At 32.8% G+C, this 21,436-nt stretch overlaps 5 protein-coding genes across 17 annotated transcripts in view; 1 reads left to right on the forward strand and 4 right to left on the reverse strand.

Moving 5' to 3' along the window:
- The window catches only part of LOC17896087 (flavin-containing monooxygenase FMO GS-OX4), an 11,280-nt gene extending 9,348 nt beyond the window's left edge, over positions 1-1,932 (reverse strand). For 3 of the 5 annotated variants that reach the window (XM_023787109.1, XM_006301598.2, XM_023787110.1), the window contains exons 1-2: positions 1,291-1,931; positions 1,135-1,205 (exon numbers count right to left, since the gene is read on the reverse strand). In XM_023787109.1, the coding sequence (XP_023642877.1) occupies positions 1,135-1,205; positions 1,291-1,834 (615 nt within the window). In that variant the 5' untranslated portion in view covers positions 1,835-1,931. Of the gene's footprint in view, positions 1-73; positions 314-1,134; positions 1,206-1,290 lie in introns of those variants that run through there. The other 2 variants (XM_023787108.1, XM_006302652.2) reach the window with 2 other exon arrangements.
- Positions 1,933-7,206: 5,274 nt separating this feature from the next.
- Positions 7,207-9,613, reverse strand: LOC17895404 (flavin-containing monooxygenase FMO GS-OX3). The gene is made up of 7 exons (XM_006301884.2): positions 8,986-9,613; positions 8,581-8,651; positions 8,294-8,449; positions 8,113-8,195; positions 7,881-8,016; positions 7,634-7,807; positions 7,207-7,471 (listed from the first exon to the last, which is right to left on the reverse strand). The coding sequence occupies exons 1-7, from the start codon at positions 9,527-9,529 to the stop codon at positions 7,250-7,252; spliced, it is 1,386 nt and encodes a 461-aa protein (XP_006301946.1). The 5' UTR covers positions 9,530-9,613; the 3' UTR covers positions 7,207-7,249.
- A 1,846-nt stretch (positions 9,614-11,459) lies between these two features.
- LOC17894434 (flavin-containing monooxygenase FMO GS-OX2) lies at positions 11,460-14,551 on the reverse strand. Of its 3 annotated transcripts, none has more exons than XM_006302174.2 (7): positions 13,804-14,551; positions 13,513-13,583; positions 12,702-12,857; positions 12,509-12,591; positions 12,288-12,423; positions 12,030-12,203; positions 11,460-11,917 (listed from the first exon to the last, which is right to left on the reverse strand). In XM_006302174.2, the coding sequence occupies exons 1-7, from the start codon at positions 14,345-14,347 to the stop codon at positions 11,696-11,698; spliced, it is 1,386 nt and encodes a 461-aa protein (XP_006302236.1). In that variant the 5' UTR covers positions 14,348-14,551; the 3' UTR covers positions 11,460-11,695. The 3 variants fall into 3 exon arrangements, with proteins under 3 accessions (XP_006302236.1, XP_023643007.1, XP_023643008.1); XM_023787239.1 differs by having other exon boundaries at positions 11,460-11,941; XM_023787240.1 differs by having other exon boundaries at positions 11,460-11,933; positions 11,992-12,203; positions 13,804-14,411.
- Positions 14,316-19,114, forward strand: LOC17894856. 7 transcript variants are annotated; one of them, XM_023787242.1, is made up of 6 exons: positions 14,343-14,381; positions 16,572-16,651; positions 16,755-16,814; positions 16,909-16,942; positions 17,542-17,697; positions 17,776-19,114. In XM_023787242.1, the coding sequence occupies exons 5-6, from the start codon at positions 17,614-17,616 to the stop codon at positions 18,817-18,819; spliced, it is 1,128 nt and encodes a 375-aa protein (XP_023643010.1). In that variant the 5' UTR covers positions 14,343-14,381; positions 16,572-16,651; positions 16,755-16,814; positions 16,909-16,942; positions 17,542-17,613; the 3' UTR covers positions 18,820-19,114. The 7 variants fall into 7 exon arrangements, with proteins under 7 accessions (XP_023643009.1, XP_023643014.1, XP_023643012.1 ...); XM_023787243.1 differs by lacking the exon at positions 14,343-14,381 and adding an exon at positions 15,484-15,485; XM_023787241.1 differs by lacking the exon at positions 16,572-16,651 and having other exon boundaries at positions 14,316-14,381.
- A 552-nt stretch (positions 19,115-19,666) lies between these two features.
- LOC17896277 lies at positions 19,667-20,642 on the reverse strand. The gene has a single exon (XM_006302595.2). The coding sequence runs from the start codon at positions 20,572-20,574 to the stop codon at positions 19,732-19,734; it is 843 nt and encodes a 280-aa protein (XP_006302657.1). The 5' UTR covers positions 20,575-20,642; the 3' UTR covers positions 19,667-19,731.
- Positions 20,643-21,436: the final 794 nt, after the last annotated feature.

Below are 21,436 nucleotides of genomic sequence, written 5' to 3' on the forward strand. Positions count from 1 at the left end.
AATAAGGAAAGGATAAGCTTGACAAGCAAGTATATTCCGTTTCCGTGAGATTCTCGAAGATCCTATGGTTAGGGTTTCGAGTAGTGAGTATAAATAGTCTAGGGTTTGGCCACGAGCCACTTTGAACACTTTAGACTCTTTGTACGTGATTGTAAACTTCGAAGCTAGCAAAACAAAAAGCTGAGAAGGTGAGTGTTTGTTTTCTCTTGGGACTACACGGGTGTAGGAGAGAAAGGTTTAGTGCTCGTTCTTTAGTCGGGTTCAATTCTATTGGGAGGAATAGATTGAGTAAGAGCCGAGACAAAATTGTATCCTAGGAAAAGATAAATTTTGTTAATAAAGATCGAAGGAAAAAGCGTTTGCTTGGCGCGTTCCAAGCGTAACTGTCTGTGTGTCTCTCCATACGTTTTCAACTACAACTCACCAAAAGATCTGACTATACCGACATAGATTAAATAGTTTTTAAAACAAGTTCGGATCGATATTTTTTAGCGGTCGACAATGAAATGGATTAGTTTATTTACTGGAAAAAGCATAAGGAATCGAATAAATAAAGTAAGAAGAAAGAACGTAAACAGCTAACAATAAGTTCGTCACCAGTCACCACCATTAACTCCTCTTTCATGCTATTATACGTTTCTTTTATCAAACACGTATCATCTCCTCTCACTTTAAACTATAGTTTAATAAAATGTTTAAGATACTAAAACTATACTTTACTGAAAGGTCTAGAATACAGATTTTGCGTGTTGACAAAAACAAAAGAAGCAAAGTTACGTGTTGTATAATCGTATTGATATTTTTATAAAATTTGAGACTTGGTCCGTAAGGTAGGTTAATCCGAAGCATTTAGAAGATTTTATTTGTTAAGACTTTTTTTTCCTAGAAAGTGAGACTTGGGTCATTAATAAAGTCAATTCTATAGTAGAAACGTAAACAAAACAAAAAACGTAATTAAATACTTTTGTCAACTTAAAAGTCTAAAAGTAAAATTTTTTCATTTTACCTTAGTTTTAAAGCAAAGTTGTGTGTTATATATAATGGTTTTGTTTTCTATAAATTGAGACTTGGTCCATACTTCGAATAATTTAAGTAATATTGAATGAGAAATGTAACATAGATTTTGAGAATTACCTCATCTTTAAATGGATCAGGAACTCGATAACTGTGGCTATGAGTTTGCCTCCCAGGCCATGACTCAATCCCTACACAAATTATTCACATGTTAAAACCACATATTCCAAAATAAAAAATTATGTGAAAAAAGTTAATAAAATTTTGACTATTTACCAGGAATTTGAGCTATGTTCGGTTCTGTAAAATGTCCACAACACACCACAACAGCGTCAAAGATCTCATCGTTGGATAAACCGCCGGCGGTTTTAGACTGGACCCTCCATTTCCCGTTAACCGGTTCAACCCGAACCACTTCAGTCTCGAACCGGATCATCTCCTCTATGTTAAACTCAGTAGCAAAGTCTTGAAGGTACGCAAGAACTTCCCTGTGACTCGGATACCTTCTTGAGTCTCTTGACGGATCATCGTTACGTGGCACGAACGGATAGTCCTGGTAACCCATACATTCTCTTGGGAGATTGGTCCGGAGAGACTCGTAGACACTAGAGTGGACTATAGGTCGGGTCGGGTCAAGACCAAGTGGGTCGGACTCAACTTTAGGTGTGTAAACCCAAAGACCACCTACTTGTTTCTCCCGGTCAAGGACAACGACTGTGTGACCTTCACGACGGAGCTCTCTAGCAGCTACTAAACCGGCTGCTCCGGCTCCGATCACCGCCACGTGTTGAGAATTGATTGGACTTGGAGCTGGTGCCATTTCTCAAATGCTTTATGGTTTGTTTTTCTTTTTTTGTTGGTAGTAGAAATGTAAGAAAGATTTGTGAGTGTTAAGAAAGATTTGTGTGTAATAATCTTATGGTTTCTATGGGGTTTATATAGCAAGAAATGAAAACATATACTCCATTTTTATAATGAACTCCGCGTTATATTATATTCTTAGCCGATTTGCCCGGAATAATTAACTATGTAGTATCATTTTTATATACGTTTTATTTTATCCGATTTCCTTACACGTAAGATCCACTTTAATTGGTGGTTGACAAATTGTTTCTATTTTGTTTTTTCATTTTGATGACGAAACGACTTGTGTCATGTTTACTTGGTAAAGCTTCTGTCTATAATAGTGAGAACAAAAAGTTTGCGAATGACATTTGTTGGAAATGTAAGTATGGATTCAATTCCATGGACCATGGTTGACCAAAAATCAAAAATAATAATGGTTACAGACAGATTTAGTAAATATAAATCAATGTGAGAAGAAGTATATATAATGGACAGTACTGGGATAGTAAAATTAAGTAAGAAAAGAATCCGGCAATTAAAAAAAAAAACAGATTTAAAAGGAATATTTCAATATTCCAAAGATAATGAAAAATGTGAAGAAAACATAAAAAGAGTAATGAAACTCACATGCATGTCAAATTTAACACGGGTTAATCACATTAAAATTCATTTAATCACTACACTTACATTTTAAAATACGTAATGTACGTGCTATTAACATAATAGAACTCAACCCTTTATCAAAAATAGAAAGTAAACAAAAATAAAACATAGAATAGAACCCTCTATATATATTAAAAAAAAAACATAGAATATAGCTAGAAACAAAGAAAGAAAAATACGAAACCTTCTGTCCAATTTTTACTATTTTTGTTTTCATTAGTACCTGATCCAGTTCTTAAAGGAGATCAATACGAATAATTATAACTTAATTAGTCCGAATAGTTTGTTAAATAAAATTTTAGAATAGTGTATATATTATTTATGGTAATGTATAATATTAAATAAATATTTGCTTCCTCCCTCAAAGGCTGACATTTGTCACTTTGGATTCTCGTTTAGTTGCTGCCGTCCACGTGTCTGGGTATCTGTCTGAAGATGACTTCTTCTTTATTTTATTTTTTTTTAATTATTTTATACAAAAGAATAAATCATATGGTTTACGCCTTTACGGTAATCATTCATAAAAAGAATTAAAAAAATCGAAATTTTTCATTTAATTGAAAGATTTCAAATATTTAATAAATATCTAATGAAATCACTAACTGAAACATAAAAATGTGTATATATATAGATATATGTTGTTATTTTTGTAAGTGATTTTCTGTAATAGAGTAAAATATTTTTTTTTAGTTTGACAAAAAAAAAGTAAAAGATCTTTTTTGTTATCATAGAAATATTACAAATGACAGTTGGTTTTTAGAAAACTTTCCTAAGAAAATATGTTCATGACACATAAGAAAAAAAAATAGCGAATATGATTTCATTTCTCCACAAAGAAATAATGAAATCTAATATGTGTGAATGTGTAATTCATTAATTTATTTGTTAGGTGTTTAGTTGGTCACTTTTGCAAAAGAAGCAAAACCGTGTTTAGTTACTAACTCTTTTTGACTCATAACCAATTCAGACTAATTATAAGAGAATTTACATGAGAAAACAAAGAACTATGTGTTCATACTTTTAGCTAGACAACTCGCACGAGAATTATTATAATGTGTACCAAACCTAAAAGAAATATTGGAAAAAGAATTTGAGATTCCTAAAATCGTTAATCTAGAAGAAAAATATATCCTCAAATCTTTGCCATCTTTTTCCTAAAAGTCACATTAGTGCTAATTAAGTATTTATATAAGAAATAAGTGGTTAGTAACTATTGTAAAGTCATCTTTATGGTACACTATGAATGGAGCACGAAGAATGACAGTTTATATAAGGTGGAACAGAATCAAAACAGATACCACACTTGAGTCGCCCATTCAAATATTAGAAAGTGCTTTTCACCTTTTCCAAAATAGAACTATCAAGTACATGTGAAGAATGTTTTTGCAGAAGGATCTTTGATATATACCACTTTTGGTCCATAGACTTCATTTTCGTCTGATGTTCTGTATTACATAAAGTTCAAAAACATTATCTAATATCCTTACAGAATAATATTACAGAAAACACAATTTGTATTTTTTTTTCTTCATTAATACGAAACTCAAAATAATACTTTCGAATATGTATGCCACTATACTAAAATCACTCTACCTTTAGAATATGTAGCTCAAACACACTTTTAGAGTTCAGTCATGAGGAATTAGAAAATCAAATTAAGTGCTTTTTGATAGTATAAATAACAAAATCAGTTCTTCTAAACTTTTCTTGTGCTTTTACCATTTCCATAAATTATAATATTACATAAATATAAATATTGCTTTGTAAAATATTATAGAAGTTTATTTACCAACAATTAGTGTTATTTTCTTAATTTATAAAATATGGTTTAATTTTTTACAATGATACTAGTACAAGTCAACAGAATGCCTATTGTAATTTTGGTCAGAAAACTAAAATTCTATCCATATCATTAAATATGAAAGATTTAATAAGTCACTGTTATGGGCATTGACAATTAAAAGAAGAACTGAGTAACCCAGTGACTTGAAAGACTGTCAAGTAAATCCATTGATCTTAGGCATCTACGTTGATTACTTTAGAAGTCGTCGTGACAAGTCTTGTTCCTTGTCGACCAAACAAATCAATCTGTTTTATTCGTTATACTAATAGTATCTTTTCATTTGTTATAACGTTAACGTACGTAACACCACAAAACTCTTAAAAACATATACATTTTAAAACATTTTAGTTATATATAACTCGATTTTAACGATCAACGTATCATCTATTGCCACCTCGCTATCTCTCTCGCCGACATGGAATGGATCAAATGCCAAGTGTATTAGCAAGGTTGCACGTTGCCGACGTTGGGATATTTTTGCTCCATATTATTAGGCGACAACGAGGGGAACCATTAGAAAAATGAATTTTCTTGGTTGTTGTTCAACTGCAACACAAAAATTTGGAAAGAGTAATAAAATACATGAGACTCACCTATTTTTTATTCGATGTCAATTCGTTCTAATTTTTTACTCGTGTATTTTAATCTCTTAGATTATCCATATTATCGATATTTATCATTTTAACTTTATGGAAGGCGACGAACTATTATTTTATTTTCATATAGCACACAGTAAGGGATCTAGAAATATTTTTCGCCAAAGTCAAATATAATGAAAATAAGTATATTAGTTTTGTAAAATAAGTATTAAAGTCTTTCTAGAAAATAAAACCACAAGATATTATGTCAATAGATTAATAGATTGAAGAAACTAGTATAATTCCTGAAGATTATGTTTAATCTTTTCTTATGCTTTTTTGAAATTAAATCTTAGTGATAATAATTTTTATCATTAAGGTATTGATTTTGCTATAGAATTGATATTAATAATTTTCCTTTCTCAAAAAAATAAAATATATATTGAAAACATAATGTAGACCATATCGCATATTAAAGCAAATGGTCGAGGTAAAATACATAAATTTCAGTATTTTCCTCAAAATCAGCAAATCTTTGAAGTATATTTTTTTTCTAATATATATTATTCATTTTACATGTTTCCTTCAAAAGAAGCAACATTTCATATACAATTCACGATGATTTCGATTAGAACGATCTTCCAATATCCGCCGCAACAGAGGCATATACTAACGAAAGACAACAATGAATAATAAGCGAATAATATATAGCATTTTACCTCTAGGCTCTAATGTAGCATTTTTCCTTAAGGGAAACACAACTTAAATTCATGTGTTATAACGACTATTTTCTCATATATTTTATTCTATATACAAATATTTATGTATAAGAAAACTATTATTTAGTGCACAATAAAAGAAAGAAAAGAAAACTATTATTTATATAATTCTAATTTGTATGATGCAGATTTATAAAGTTTACTGTATATTTTTTCTTTTTGGTCATACCACTAATTTTGATTGGCCGCCATTCCACTAATTAATGATAATTAGTTTTGAGACAAAAAAAAAAGATACGAATCTTAACATATTACTGTAACACTTACAAATTAAGAACAAATAACGCACAGTAGCAAATCAGCAAATAAATCAACATTGAACATATTGTTCCATGACCACTTGTGTTACCACCATATTGGAAGTGGAGATCCCAAAATCATTGCAACAAACACAATTCAATTAATTTTAAATTTGATAATATATTTTCGACTAGTAACACACAAAATGAGTAATGACATTGTGACCCAAAACAATGAAATATTATAGAAAACATTATTATGCTTGGCATTATGTCTGGTTCCATCCATGATTGTTTACAAAAACGATCGTTCACAAAATGATGTTTGTTTTTGTAATCACAAGATTGCATCCACTAGATGTCATTGTCAACGCCTGATTATTACTTACAATTGTTTTTTAGTTTTATACTGTTTGGTATGCCCACTAATAAAATTTAAATTAGAAAGCGTAAAATTGAGTTAATCAAATATACCGCACCAAGAATATCAAGTGAGATGTGATTCTTGGCCAAACTTTTCTTTCTAAGAATATACATTATGGATAATGGTGGAGAGATGCTGCCTATACATATTGGCCAATGACGTGAAGTTAATTGGGACGGACATAAATTTTTCGTCGTCATCTTTATTTACTTATTTTGTGCTTTTATAAGATTCCACATTAAAAGTGGGTAAAAAACTTAAATAGATTTATATTAAAACTTCTATACATTATACACGATAAATTAATAATCATTATAAATTAATAATTTTTTCAGCCTCAAATTGAACAAGTGTAATGTTAAATATATTTCAATAAAACAATTAATTAATAATTTTTTTAAAAAATCTTTAGTAAATATATAATCCCAATAGCACAATAAATTAAAAATTATATAAAATTATGAATATATAGTATAATTGATACTCTCTAGTGAATTAAATATCTACAATCTTATTGCAAATTAAGTACTATTTTAAAAATAAACCCATACTATTTTTAGATGTGAAGTACTACCGTCTTAATTTTTTTGTTGATATGTTTTCCCACGAAAGATGACTAATATTCGGAACACAAATTAAACATAAGCTCAAAAATGCAAATCATACAAATGTAAGCACAATCTAAAACCAAACGATTAAAAAGCCAAACACACACACACACAAAAAAAGTTCAAATAAGAAGGGAGTTATTAGTTATATATAAACCCTAGCTTGTAGAGCTTACAACAGTTTTGCAATTTATTGAAATAAATTCACCCAGCAAAGAAAAAAAAACAAGAAGGCACTATATATACTGGCTCGAATCATCTTCCATTTTTGAGGTAATAAGAAGGATCAAAACTAATCAACTTCTTCCTAGAAAAATCATGGTACGCTTCTTCTATGAGTTCATCGTCGTCCCATACATCACGGTACGTTTCCGGATGGGTGAGAAGTCTCACGTATCCGCCATCAACTTCTTGACCTCTCCAACGTTCAACAAGTTCACAACCACATTCTTTTGCGACCCAATTAAGGTATTCACTCTGTGAAAGAGATTAAGTTTTCTTAAAAAAAAGGTATTAGCATTACAATGTTCTTTCTTGACTCAAGAATATGCCTTTGATTATTTGTTTACTTAATATTAAGTTCTTAAAACTTTTTTGCATATGTAAACAAAATTTTAGAAATTGATGTTTGAAACTTACCTGAATTCTGCCTATTGTATGCGTATGTCTCTTGGGAACACCTAACGCATCAAGAGAAGCATACCACGCATTAATATCTTCCATCATCTTGTCTGGTGAAGGAAGTGTAACACGTCCTGACAAGACTGCTGCCACCCATTTGCTTTGGATTTCAAACATAACAAACACTATGCCCTGAATTAAAGAGATAAACAAATCAAAGATCAAAACTAAGTGAGGCGCGAATTCGAATTTTATTGAGACTAACCATTGCTGGTAGACCAACAAAACAAAGTCCAGGGGCAAGCGCGGGTGGAAATACGTGCTTGTATAGATGTTCAACGCGTTTCTCATCAATGTGCAAATAGCCATTGGTTTCAAGAAATGGGAAGCTATACTTGTACCTACACACATCTCGCAAAAACATACCTTAAATTAATGGCACATTTCACATCTAAAATCTTTTTGAGCTTAAAAAATATTGACAATAACAAATATACCCGGTGCAATACACAATGCTATCAGCAAATACCTCCTTCCCGTTTTTGAAAACAATTTTCCCATCCTCATGGACGGTGTCGATCTACGATATATCGATATATCAAAGGAGAAAATCAAATATTTTAAATTTTTGTAACTTGGTTTAAATAAAATTTCATGAACGTTCATAGATTGTTTTACTTCGGAATGCATCCATAGATTGTTTTGGGGAACGGAAACTTTCTCGTATGTGTGGGGTTCCTTTGCTCTAGACGCTATGTGTACTTCTTTCGCAACCTTAGCTATGTCCCTACTAATATCAGCACCGCTCGCAAAATTTCCTATCACCACCACCACCTGCCATAATGCAGATTGTAAATAAATGTATGATATAGAATTAGCCCAAACATTTCAAATATTGACAAGTGCTTGTATGTAATACGAGTATAGATATAAGTAAAACAACCAATAAAAACTGTTAAGGATACCTCGTTTTCGAATGGATCAGGAACTCTATAATTGTGGCTATGGATCTGCTTTCCTGGCCACGATTTTATACCTAAAAAGTAAATATTTTTGTTATAGAGTTTCCTTTAGAAATAACATGCAATCTTTAAAACTCATGAGTATGTAAAAGCATATTTCTGATATTTTTAGGTAGTTTTGGATTGAAGTCTTTAAGTAATTTATCAAGATCAGGCAAGTATCTGGAAAATTGTAATCCAAAAGCTAGCATGGCTAATGATTCAAATCACAGACTCGGTGACCACAACATGTTACATGGTTATAAAATAAAAGAGTGAGATAACAAAGTTACCCACACTAGATAAGTATTTTACTCATTTTTTCTATAATTGCAAAGTTAAGTATATAGAAATTGATATGATCTTTACCAGGAATATGAGGAAGGTTTGGTTCTGTATAGTGACCAGTGCAAACCACAACAGCGTCAAAGATCTCATCCTCGAAGACACCTTCGGGGTTCTTGGACCGGACCCTCCATTTCCCATCAACGGGTTCAACCCGAACCACTTCGGTCTCGAACCGGATCATCTCCTCTATTTTAAACACTCTGGCAAATTCTTGAACATACGCAAGAACCTCCATGTGATTTGGATACCGTCTCGGGTCTCTTGACTCGTCATCGAAACGTGGCAAAAACGGGAAGTCCCTGACACCCATGCTTTCTCTCGGGACATTGGTACGGAGAGAGTCGTAGATGCTCGAGTGCACTCTAGATCTGGTCGGGTCTACACTAAGTGGGTCGGATTCGGATTTGGGTGTGTAAACCCAAAGACCACCCACTTGTTTCTCTTGTTCGAACACAACTACACTGTGACCTTCACGACGTAGCTCCCTAGACGTTATGAGACCTGCTGGTCCGGCCCCGATGACTGCCACGTGTTTCGTACTGATTGTGTTTTGAGCTGGTGCCATGTTTTTCAATAATTGTAGTGTCTACTCCGGGTTAATAACTTAGTATGCACTAAGAAACATCAGTGTCGGACCACATATAAATATTCTAAGGGACAGCTGTTACACTAGTCATGGAACTTTATTACTGTGTTACATACTATGTTAAATAGATTGGGAAAAATGAGAAAAACACGTGATTCGTAAGGTAGGAATTTTGGTGGCGATGCGACAGCAAGTAATTGTGTACAATTACTGTTTGTGTCGTAAACAAAGAAAAAAGGAAAATTCCTCAAGGGAAAAAGGTGATGTTTTATCGATATCGTCCATCTTTGTGCAGATTTATAAGATTAGAACCGATCATTTCACATCATAGAGAATAAAAACTGTGACGTAATATATATTTGGTGTTAAATAACTTTGATTACTTTGGGAAAAAAAAAAAAAAAAAAAAAAATAACTTTGATTACTTTTAGTCTGTTGCTAATTAAAACATTTTGTAGTAAAGTTGCAACCCAAATAAATGAGAAAACGGAGCCATCTTGCTTTGTTTTCACGGTCTTTAATTTACATTACGTCATGCGCATATAGTTTACGTTACAACGCCGGAAATATATGATTCTTTTGACATTATATAATGTTTTAGCAACAATTTTAATATCGGTAACTAGAAAAGATGAAAATATCATCAATGTGTACATAAATCTACGACAACGATAAATACTTTGTTTTCACATATCGTGTTGGGCTACCAAAAAAAAAAATGAAAACATACAGAATTTGCAATATTAGAAAACTATTGCTAATGTAACCACCTCTGAAGATGTTTGACCATGGTCAGTTCCATACTTCCATAAAGAGTTGGAAATTATAATCTCAACATAATCGAGACTTTCTCTATCTTAATCTCAAATGTTTGTTTTCAAACGTGTTCTAAGTTCTTTAATCCCTTCTTTTAAACTTTGCAGATTACACTGTATGAGTATGACTTATGAGTCATAGTTTTTTAATCCTGTCATCTTACTTTTAACCCAAAAAAAAAAAGAAGAAAAAAAAAAAGAGGAGAGCTCAATTATTAGTTGATGTTTCCGCGTATGGACCGTCATGATTTTTTTTTTTTATCATTGAAATAAGCTTTATTACATTAACACATATGGTGCTTAGGACACTCAAGAAGCGATGTAATTAAATTAAATTCAATCAAATTATCTTCAACTATACACAAATATAATACGATGCTAGCTACATGGTGAAAAAAATAGTTTACTATTTAGATCGGGCAAGTCTAATTATTTTAGTCCCTGGAACTCAAACTTCCTTCACCTGTTTTGCTACCCTACTCTCATCATCAATCAACACAAGAATCAATGTGTCGTTGCCACAAACAAACGTGACCCAACTACCTGACAATATATTAACGATCCATCAATAAAAGGGCATGGTTCTGTAATATTTACACATATAGCCTAGGGATCCTCAAATTCGTGTACATGAACTTGTATAATTAAAGCTGTTATACAGAATTAGACTTTGTTCTGGTTGTGAAATTCGTTTTTTGTTGCAATAAAGTGTTTACCATTACATACACAAAAAAATATACTCAAATTTATGTACATGTTGCAATAAACTAAAAGTATGACAACAAAGAAAATACTTTAGCAAATATAAATTATGTTAGACATGATAAATTAATTCAGTTATAACTATTTTCTAAAGTTCAAATTAATATTTATTGACAAATTCAAAGATTTCTAATAAAAAGGTACTACAGACTGATAAGTTCTTCAATCTACTTTTTACCAAATAATAGCGGTGCGTGTTGTATATATCATGTTGAGATATAAATGCAAATTTTACATGGAAAATATTGCAATGATGAATGACATTATTTTCATCATTATTATATTTTTACTATGTAGATGAAATTGCTTAGGTTTTTACAAGAATTTATAAATTAAGCAAAAGGAAAAAACTCTTGAAATTCATTCCATCCACAAGAGCTGTGAAGACAAACGAACCAAAGAAGTCAAAATAAAAAATCGAATACAAACGCAAAGAATATTACCAATCAGGCATTCAGGCCATCATGCCTTAGTTTGCAATACAATTAAGCAATTACCCATGAATAAGAAGAGAAGCCATCCTTACGTCACCATGCTTCTTAAAATCAAACCCTCCCACACAAAAAAATCATGTTCTTGATTCGAGGAAATAGGAAGGATTGAAACTAATTAACTTCTTATTAGCAAAATCATTGTAGGCTTCTTCCATAAGATCATCATCGTCCCATTCATCGCGATAAGTTTCTGGATGTGAGACAAGTCTCTGGTAGCCACGGACGACTTCTTGATTTCTCCAATGTTCAACGTGCGGACAACCACATTCTTCCGCGATCCAATTAAGGTACTCACACTTTGAGACGAAATGAGTTAGAACCTTTAAGCAATCAATTAAATTTTATTTTGTTACATGTAATCATATAAAATTTGGACATGTAGTCATATTTGTAATATAATGGACTCACCTGAATTTTACCCAATTTATGTGTATATCTCTTGGGAAGACTTAACGCGTCAAGCGTCTCATAAGACGAAATAATATCTTCCATCATCTTATCTTGTGAGGGAAGTGTAAACCGTCCTGACAAGACTGATGCCACCCATTTGCTTTGGATTTCAAACATAACAAATTGTATGCCCTGGTAGAAACATATAAAATATCAAAACCAAGTGATCATACGTGAACTCGAAACTCCAATATAGGAATTGTGCTTGAGACTAACCATCCCTGGTAATCCAACGAAAGAAAGACCCGGAGCAAGTGCGGGTGGAAAGACATGCTTGTATAGATGTTCAATGCGGTTTTCATCAATGCTCATATAGCCGTTGGTGTCAAGAAATGGAAAGTAATATTTGTACCTACACATATGGTACATAAATCCCACATTTCACATATAAATCTTGCTATGTATGAGCAAGCAAATATCGAAATCAACGAATATACCCGGTGCAATAGACAATGCTATCAGCATATACCACCTTCCCGTTTTTGAAAACAATTGACCCATCCTCATGAGCCGTGTCTATCTACAATATATCAAATCAAATATTTCCATTCAATCTTTGGCTTTAAGATGAAATATTATGAATGTTAATATCAAAATCATGTTTACATAAAACCAAACAGACTGTTTTACCTCTGAATGAACCCATAGATTACTGTGAGGCATGGGAGGCTTTTCGTATGTATCATGTTCTCTCGCTCTAGACGCAATGTGAACTTCTTTTGCGACTTTAGCTATGTCCCTACTAATATCCGCACCGCTCGCAAAATTTCCGATCACTACGACCACCTACCAAAGTATCAACACAAAGATGGAGATCATACTTATTTGTGATACATAATTAATTAGCTCGAAAAATTAGAATATTTTTTTTGTTTGATGGACGATTATGTAGCATACTTGTTTACATTTTTGTGTATATAATAGCCTAATAGGTGTGAGTTAAAAAAAATTATATTATACACCAAATTAAGAAAATAATATAATGATAATAAAATTTTACAAAAAGTATAGAAATAAACCCAAAACCTTTAAATATAAACCTTAAAAATTAATTTAAAATCCCCAAATGCAAATTATAACTCTATAACCTCTTTTTTGGGTTCTATAGTTTGCTCATATTGCAAATTATATAGGTGTATATATATTCATGGGTAAGGCTTACCTAATAAAACAGGAAAAACAAACTACTACCTAAATCAAATGATGAAACAAGAAACGTTGCTCTCATATACATTGGTGGTCATTGGCTCATTGCTCAAGTCGTCCTCTTTTTGCAACACGTTTCTTAGCTAATCGTTTTATATATTCTTATTAAACTAGTATCAGACAGAGACTTTTATTTTCTCCAAACAAATAGGACCACACACACACACACACACACACAAAACTAATATAAAATAAATGGGAAGAAAAACAAATAATGATTAGATAAATTTGTCACCTCGTTTTCGAATGGATCAGGGACTCTGTAGTTGTGGCTATGTATCTGCTTTCCTGGCCACAATTTTATTCCTACATACATAATTCTGATAACTTCAGATAATGTTGGATCAAAGTCTTAAATAATTAATAGATCTCGAAAATTGTAATCCAAAATCTAGCAGTTACAAATGATTCACATCACTATCTGTGTGACCTCAAACGTTACATGGTTATAGAATAAGAAAAATGTGAGAAGACGTACAAAGTTTTTTTAAATTTTAATTAAAGTCTTTTAGAAAGTGATCTTTACCAGGGATATGAGCGATGTATGGTTCTGTATAATGTCCATTGCAAACCACAACTGCGTCAAAGATCTCATCGTTTGAACAGTCACCGGAGGTTTTAGACCGGACCTTCCACTTCTCGTTAACCGGTTCAACCCGAACCACTTCTGTCTCGAACCGGACCATCTCCTCTAGGTTAAATGCCCTAGCAAAGTCTTGAAGGTACGCAAGAACTTCCATGTGGCTCGGGTACCGTCTCGAGTCTCTTGACTCGTCTTCTAAACGTGGAACAAAAGGGAAGTCAGTGAAACCCATACATTCTCGTGGGAGGTTGGTTCGGAGAGACTCGTAAACGCTCGAGTGGACTACGGATCGCGTCGGGTCGAGGCTAAGCGGGTCGGATTCGGGTTTGGGTGAATAGATCCAAAGACCTCCCACTTGTTTCTCTCGCTCAAAGACAACGACCGTGTGACCTTCACGACGGAGCTCCCTAGCCGTTACGAGACCGGCTGCTCCGGCTCCGATGACTGCTACGTGTTGAGAAATGATTGGGTTTTGAGCTGGTGCCATATTTGTCAACAATGGTATGGTTGATTTGACTATGGTAAGATTTCTATGTTTTGGCAAATGTCGTTTGGTTACTATATATCAAGTATTAATGGGTTTATATAGTAGAGTTGAAACAAGATGGCCTAACATACTTGCATCTTTTTCGTCATAAATTTCTTTATTTTTATTTTGTTTTTGTGAAAATGAACCCCATACTAGTTTTTTTTTCTTTTTCTTTGAATTAAACCCCATACTATTTATGTTATACAACTTCGGGAAATATATATGTTAACTTCATATATTATTATACAATGTTTACATACGTATATTTTTCTCGTTTCCTAATTTATTGGAAACTTAAGTGGTAAACAGAAACGTAAACAAAATAGTAATGCTAGTTGAATCATTTGAAATTCGACCAAAAAAAGTTGAATTATTCGAAAATAGTGGGTTTTTAATGGTATGTAGTTTTTTTCCTTTACATATCTATTTTTGGCTCGTATATATAAAAATTAAAAACCGGAATTGAATATGACTTTTGATCAAACAAAATGGACTTTAATTTATATAATTATTGTGAACATATGTGATGTTTCGAAAATATGAGTGAAAGTCCAGGAATATACTACAACCTAAGATAGTTTTGTAATAACAGAGAAATGTTTGGTAAAAAAGAAACAAAAATATGAAAAAAAAAAAAGAGATTACTATTGCTAATGTAAGAGCTCAATTATTCATATACCAAGTGACAAGTGTCCCCACTGGAATTATAAGGTCTGTAATCTGTTCGAATTTATGTGGAAAGTTATTTTATTATAAATGTCGTAATATTGTTTCAAGTTTTTCATACATTAAAAATAGATTTAAAGATTTGTTTTTCTCTTTTAGTATAGTATATATACTTTCTCTGTTACTTACTAAAGCCAAATTCGGAAAAAAAAAAATCACTAAAACAATGAAATAGTATAAAAATTCTTGTTCTAATGTTTGATTGGAATCATCTCTAAACAGAAGAAACATCAACATTTCTTCTTAATTATATGTTTCTATCGACCACTACCCAAAGTTTTTTCACTAACCACAAAATAAACTATGTTTTCACTAACCTCTCATAATCTATTCGAATGATTGGTTGGTTGAAATCAACCCCTAAGCAGAAGTAAATTTCAACATTTCTTCTTTATTAACGTTTTTTATTCATGGGGATGGCCGGATTGGCCATTTCTTTTGCTAACCACAAAATGGACGAACACGTACCCTCTCTTTCCTCCATAATTTTTTTTTTTTCCTCCAGAAAAATTTGCCTTTCGCCTTTCCTGAAATGTGAAGTCAACTTCTTCAACTAATAGTCCACCAAAAATACAAAAGGCTCTCGGATCGTTAAATTATAATCATTAAAATACAATGCTCTATGTTCAATCGTTCATGCATGTGACCATGTGTGTGTTATGGTGTTTTACATGGTATTGACATAATACTAGTTTACTATCATATTATTTTAGTGGCATGTGGAACTCGTAGACTTATTTAATTGTTTTGATACATTACAAATGTGCCGTTGACGCAGATGAAACGTGGCAATATATCAACAATAAGGATCCATCAATAATATGGTCATATATTTTATAAGGATCGTGCAAAAGTCATGTATTTAACTTCGTCTTCATACATAAAAGGCCTTTCTATATGCTAAAACTAGTATTTCGAAAATATAGTAGTCGAGGATCATGCCCCGACGTGTGTATGTAGATCTTTATGGGCCTTAGATCCTACTTTGCTAAATTAAAAGAAAAGGCCCATATTAGCTAATGAGGTTGATAAAAAAAGAAAGCAATGTTTGTCCTGGGTAAAGCCCATATACTCACCTGACTTGTTACCTTATATTGGTTATCCAAATATATCCTCATTGGTAATAAGTTTTATTTTTTACCATAACCATTTTTGCTGACTCAACCTAAATTTCCAAGATTTAATACAAAGAAATCATACAAAAATTTTATTCTCTGAGTCAAATTACAAAAGGGAATATATTATATAGCCATTGTGAACAAATATAATCATAATTAGAAGAAAAAAATGGAAATAAACTCTAGGAATCTACAACCTCAAAGTGTTAATTTTCCTTTTTCCCTTTTTTTTTTACAAGGATAGAAACGAAATTGAAAATATCTACTATAAAATATTTGCTAAATGTCCCCACTAACACAAATTAATAACCACTAATCCTCTTTCTCTCTCTCTCTAGAAAAAAAATCAAGAGAATCACTTCTCGCTCCTCATGGTTAGATTTCTTCTGTAACTCCTGTATGCAGACCTGACACATATGTATGTGTTGATCAGTTGATCATATCTCTTATTAAGACTTTAACCATGATGAAACTCTTGTCTTCCTAAGATTGTTTTTTTTTTGTACTTTGGCATGTCTCAGTCATAGATCTGTTGTTGTTGGTCAACCTAAACCATTGAAAGCTTCAATTTTTTTTTCCGGGTACTTATGATTCCTCTCTTTTCTTTTTCTTTTTTCTGTTAATATCTTTGAATTAGATTCTTTTATTTATCATTGTATAATTGTTCTTGTGTAGGAAATTGTGTTAATTATCATCATTGAAATCTCCGGTAAAATTTAATATTTCATGATTTTAGAATCATTTTTTTTTGTTTATTAGTGTCACGAAACTTTCATGTTTAGAATAAAGTCATTATAAGAAAACTTGTGAATCTCTCTGTGCTTCTCTATGTGAATGATCAAAAATATGAGTTTAGTTTTTTTTTGTCATGAATTTTCTGCAGATTAGGATGGTTTTGCAAAAGATTTTTGGATTAAACTTTAAAAATCTCATCATATTGAATTCTCAAAAAAATGATTTGATGATTTCGATTGCTTATCTAAGATCACCTGATGAAACAAGTCTTCGTCAAATTTGGGATTTGTTTTATAATTCTTGTTTTTGGTTCTGTTCAGCAACATTCATAGTGGTCATGTTAAGAAGTTATGCATCTATAGATTATGTGTATGCAATCTAGTAGCTTAGTGTTTTTGTTTTTCTGTAAATGAAATCATTTGGAATCTGTAAAAAATATTGAATATCTCGGTTTTAAGCTCGCTCTGTTCTGAATTTGTATCGCATCGTTTAGCTTATCTTAGGAAAATGTCACAATTCTTCGATTTAGTTAATATTTTGCGTATGGAGTGTCTCATTATCTATTGTTAACAGTATTTGATAGAGGGACGGGACATGGAGTAAATAAGACAAGAAGCGTTGTAACACGACTTGTCGAAGGACGAAATGTTGTACAAGAAACGTTTTGAAACGTATGAAGAAAGTTCTAAGCATAGTCAAATTAGAATGGTCACTCTATTCGGACAACAGGTAGAGATATTTTAGCGTTACTTCGCTATAAATTCGTAAACATAAATAAAACATAGCAAAAACATATATGTTCATCAGCTTTCATGTCAGGTGTATATCGCAAAAGGCGAAAGCCTTGCCTCGGGAAGCTGCCTTAATTCGATGATGAAAAATTGTGATCCTCAACTTCCTGCAAATCATGAAAGCTTCAAATACCTAGAATTTGACAGCATTCGTTGTTCTCAAGATACCTTAGATCGGAGTTTTCCCTTGAGGACTGAAGCAAATGGCTCAAGATTGTTTGGCAAGAAAAGTGAGAAAGTGAATATATCAGATGGATCATATTTGCTGGATCTTAATGAAACCCCGGCTAATGAGCCGGTTTCCAATGATCATCAATGCTTCTTCCAAGATCTGAACATTCCGTACACCGAGGAGACGGAATTGAGCTGTGAGAAGAGTGGTTTAGATGGTGTCCATGAAAAAGATTGTTCAGCATCTCCAGCTTCATGTTGTGAGAAGAGCGGTTTAGACAGTGTTCATGAAAAAGATTGTTCAGCATCTCCAGCTTCATGTTGCACCGTGGAAAACAACTCAAGAACTGAGCTAGAAGATTCATGTGAGTTAATTGACAATGCAGCTGAATGTTTACTCCAACTTTCAGCGGGTTTGTTCAATCGAAGTCAGGATTTCTCATTGGAGCTTGGATCAACATCTATCAGCTCATCTCAAGATCAAGAATGTCTAAATAAACAAGAGACGGGTGTCCAAGAACCAGCTCGTTCTTGCGATTCATTTGAGCTACACACTTTAAGAATAAAAGAAACCATCCCTGAAGAGATCTGTTATGTATCATCAAAGACCAAAGAAGATGACTTGAGTAACAAGAAAGAGTCTAGAGTCAAGCTGAGAAGAGGGAGGAGAATGAAGAATTTCCAAAAAGAGATACTCCCGGAACTTGTATCACTCTCTAGACATGAGATACAAGAAGATATCAACATCTTAGAGACGGTTTTGAGATCAAGAGAATACAAGAAGATGCAGGGAAAGACTAAAGATGGAAAATGTAGACCAAACCCAAGAAACAACAACAAAGGTTTGACTCAGAGGTATATAGGTAGACGAAGGAGACAAGCCCGATGACGAGATTCCCCGGTGTTTTCAGTTTTATAGACATTGCTCTAGCTTCATTGATTTAGCTCATTCATTGATTTTAGAAGACCAAGTAGAAACTCTTTAGTTATGATCTTCAAATTCTCATTGAACCTATTTGAACAATATTCATTACTTGCCTAGGGGTTGATTCCGTGAATTAGTTGATGGGCCTAATGGACTTGTTAATTATCATTTACTTTAGGCCCATTAAAAATTTCATCACTGTAAAATTCTAATATTCTTCCTCTGCGCATCCAATGCACTTTCATGATTTCATTTTCAATTTTTACTCTTTTTCTCATCTTTATATTTTCACTTTAATTCTTTTAAAAATGATCTTTAATTAGTGGGAATCACTTTGCAGTGATTATTCTTTCTTTTTAAAACTTGAATTACTCAGTTAAAATTTTGAAATTTTATTAACAAAAAAGTTACAAAATTTGAAAACTCTGATTCTAGATTTCACTCTAAAGAAGTAATCGTGTGAGTAACGTAAAGAGATTTTAGTGAATCAAATATTTTACTATAGATGGTATGAAATTGAATGTAAGAATCAAAACCACAACTGTTAAAAATTTAATAACAATTGACTGTATAATAAAATCTATTTATGACATTGTAAAATCCAACGCACCAAAGTATGTATTTTCAGTATTTACTACAGCATTTAATAAGAGAATTTTTTTGCTAGTTGGGAAAGAAAGAAATAAATCTACTAATTAATTACCATTTTTAATTTTTATTGTCAACAAAATTAATTACCATTTATCAACACAATTTTCTACCAATTATACATCGGAAATAAATAACCTTATCCCTAAACATTAGGGGAAAATTGCGTTGATAAATGAAATTACAATGTCAAAAAAGTTAGAAAAATAAAAATAGGTTTTGAAATTTTTACAATCGGTAGATTATGAGAAAACAAGGCAACACCGCACGTGTATCAAACACGAGCAACTCGCCGTCGTCACCACTCACTGAGTCAAACCGTGATCTCACATCCGAGTCATACCTTAACTCCCTTTGCTTCGTGACCCGACCCGCTATGACCCGACAAACCAACATCGCCTTCCTCCCTTTCCCACCGCCAGCTTTCTCATTCGCCGTACTACTTCCGGCGAACGTATAAATCGACGCGCCACCGCCTTTACCACCTAATAAGCCCCACGCGCCGCCACCTCCGCCGTGACTCGGACCCAAACAGTAAAACCTCATCGTCTCGTTCCCGTCTGCAACAGAACGCGCGTTCTCTTCACGCGCTTTCCCGACGCTTCTTGCTTTTACCGCTTCTCGATACTCCTCGAACCGGGTCAGAGTCTTTGACCCGTTTTGAACTTTGAATATCATTTCGACCCGACCCGAAAACGGTTTCGGACCCCAACTCGTCTGGAAAATAATCTCCACCACATTACGTGACTGATGACCCTCCGCGAGCTCCGTCAATGTCGGAAGAAGCGGGTCACGATCACGTGCTCCGGTCGATCGAATCCGGGGCGAAGGTGAGAGAACCGGGTCTGGTTCTCGTTTATCCGGTTTTGGATTGGGTTTCTTCGGTTTTGGTTTGGGTTTCTTGGTTTCGACCACGTCTTTAAGACTCTGTGTGCTTCTTCTGCAACTGTAACTAGACATGAGATGTTTCGGACTCGGGTTCGGATTCGGGTTTGGGTTTTTTATCGGATTGTAAACATCGTCGAAAGCTTTAGACTTGCATTGTAAAGATTTGACCCACCCGCTTGCCATAATCAAGATCCGGGCTCAAAGCTCTTTGTTTTATTTTTTGGTTCTCTCTCTCTCTAGAAGAAGAAGAAGAAACAGAAGCAGAGAAGGAGAAAGCAACATGGCGCGATGATGATGATGATGATGAATATTAAAAGTGTTACGTCGGAACTTGAGAGTTTAGATTACGGTTTTGCCCTTTAGTTTAAAACATTTGTTTACTTTGAACATTGGGTACATGTGTCTTTTTAATATATTGTGTTTTTATTTCCTTTTGTGTTGTTAGTTAGTTGTATCAAAAATGGAAAGAACATAATTATATTTTTATTTTGTAATGATTTTTTTGCAATATATTTTACCAATTTACAATTAATAATATGATTACAACATATTCTACTTTTTGTTCAACATTTGTATTCTAATTATGTGTTTGATTGTTATGTAAGATGATACTATAATATGATTCTTCTTTCATTTCAGTTTTGTCTTCATGATTTTAAGTTTTTTTGGATAGTTTTATAAGAATGGAAATTTTGTGTTTTTGATTTTATGTAAGGTAATGCAGAGAAACAAGACAGAAATAAATTTATGAAAGAAAAATAAAAAATGACAGCGAGGTTGATATTGTTTTTAGTTTAAAGTACAGTCTTGTGAGTGTTGTCTTTTTTTTATCATAAATGGATCACAAAGGAACACGAATAACATTTTTTAAAAATAAAATTTACGCCAAACTTCGTAACTCAATTTGTTTTTATCTCAACAATAGAATTTCACATGTAATGTCTATTCAGAAATGTCAATAATGGTATCTGGATGGATTCTCTTAGTCGATGACAAACTTATTTCGAAAATTTCAACGCTATCTTACAAACTATATTCAATACCA

Source organism: Capsella rubella, unplaced genomic scaffold, assembly GCF_000375325.1.
Source record: "Capsella rubella cultivar Monte Gargano unplaced genomic scaffold, Caprub1_0 scaffold_2, whole genome shotgun sequence".
NCBI classification, from domain to species: Eukaryota; Viridiplantae; Streptophyta; class Magnoliopsida; order Brassicales; family Brassicaceae; genus Capsella; species Capsella rubella.

Bases quoted from the DNA above. Each gene is read 5' to 3' on its own strand.
- LOC17895404 (XM_006301884.2), bottom strand. From the start codon at position 9,529: ATGGCACCAGCTCAAAACACAATCAGTACGAAACACGTGGCAGTCATC. The intron at 7,808-7,880 runs GTTAGTCTCAAT...TCTTTAATTCAG, and splicing joins TTGTTGGTCTACCAGCAATG to GGCATAGTGTTTGTTATGTT. The intron at 7,472-7,633 runs GTAAGTTTCAAA...TCTCTTTCACAG, and splicing joins ATACAATAGGCAGAATTCAG to AGTGAATACCTTAATTGGGT.
- LOC17896277 (XM_006302595.2), bottom strand. From the start codon at position 20,574: ATGGCAAGCGGGTGGGTCAAATCTTTACAATGCAAGTCTAAAGCTTTC.
- LOC17894434 (XM_023787240.1), bottom strand. From the start codon at position 14,347: ATGGCACCAGCTCAAAACCCAATCATTTCTCAACACGTAGCAGTCATC. The intron at 12,424-12,508 runs GTATATTCGTTG...CCATATGTGTAG, and splicing joins AGCATTGTCTATTGCACCGG to GTACAAATATTACTTTCCAT. The intron at 11,934-11,991 runs ATTTTATATGAT...AAAGGTTCTAAC, and splicing joins AAATATGACTACATGTCCAA to TCATTTCGTCTCAAAGTGTG.
- LOC17894856 (XM_023787241.1), top strand. From the start codon at position 17,614: ATGTTGTACAAGAAACGTTTTGAAACGTATGAAGAAAGTTCTAAGCAT. The intron at 17,698-17,775 runs GTAGAGATATTT...TATGTTCATCAG, and splicing joins TCACTCTATTCGGACAACAG to CTTTCATGTCAGGTGTATAT.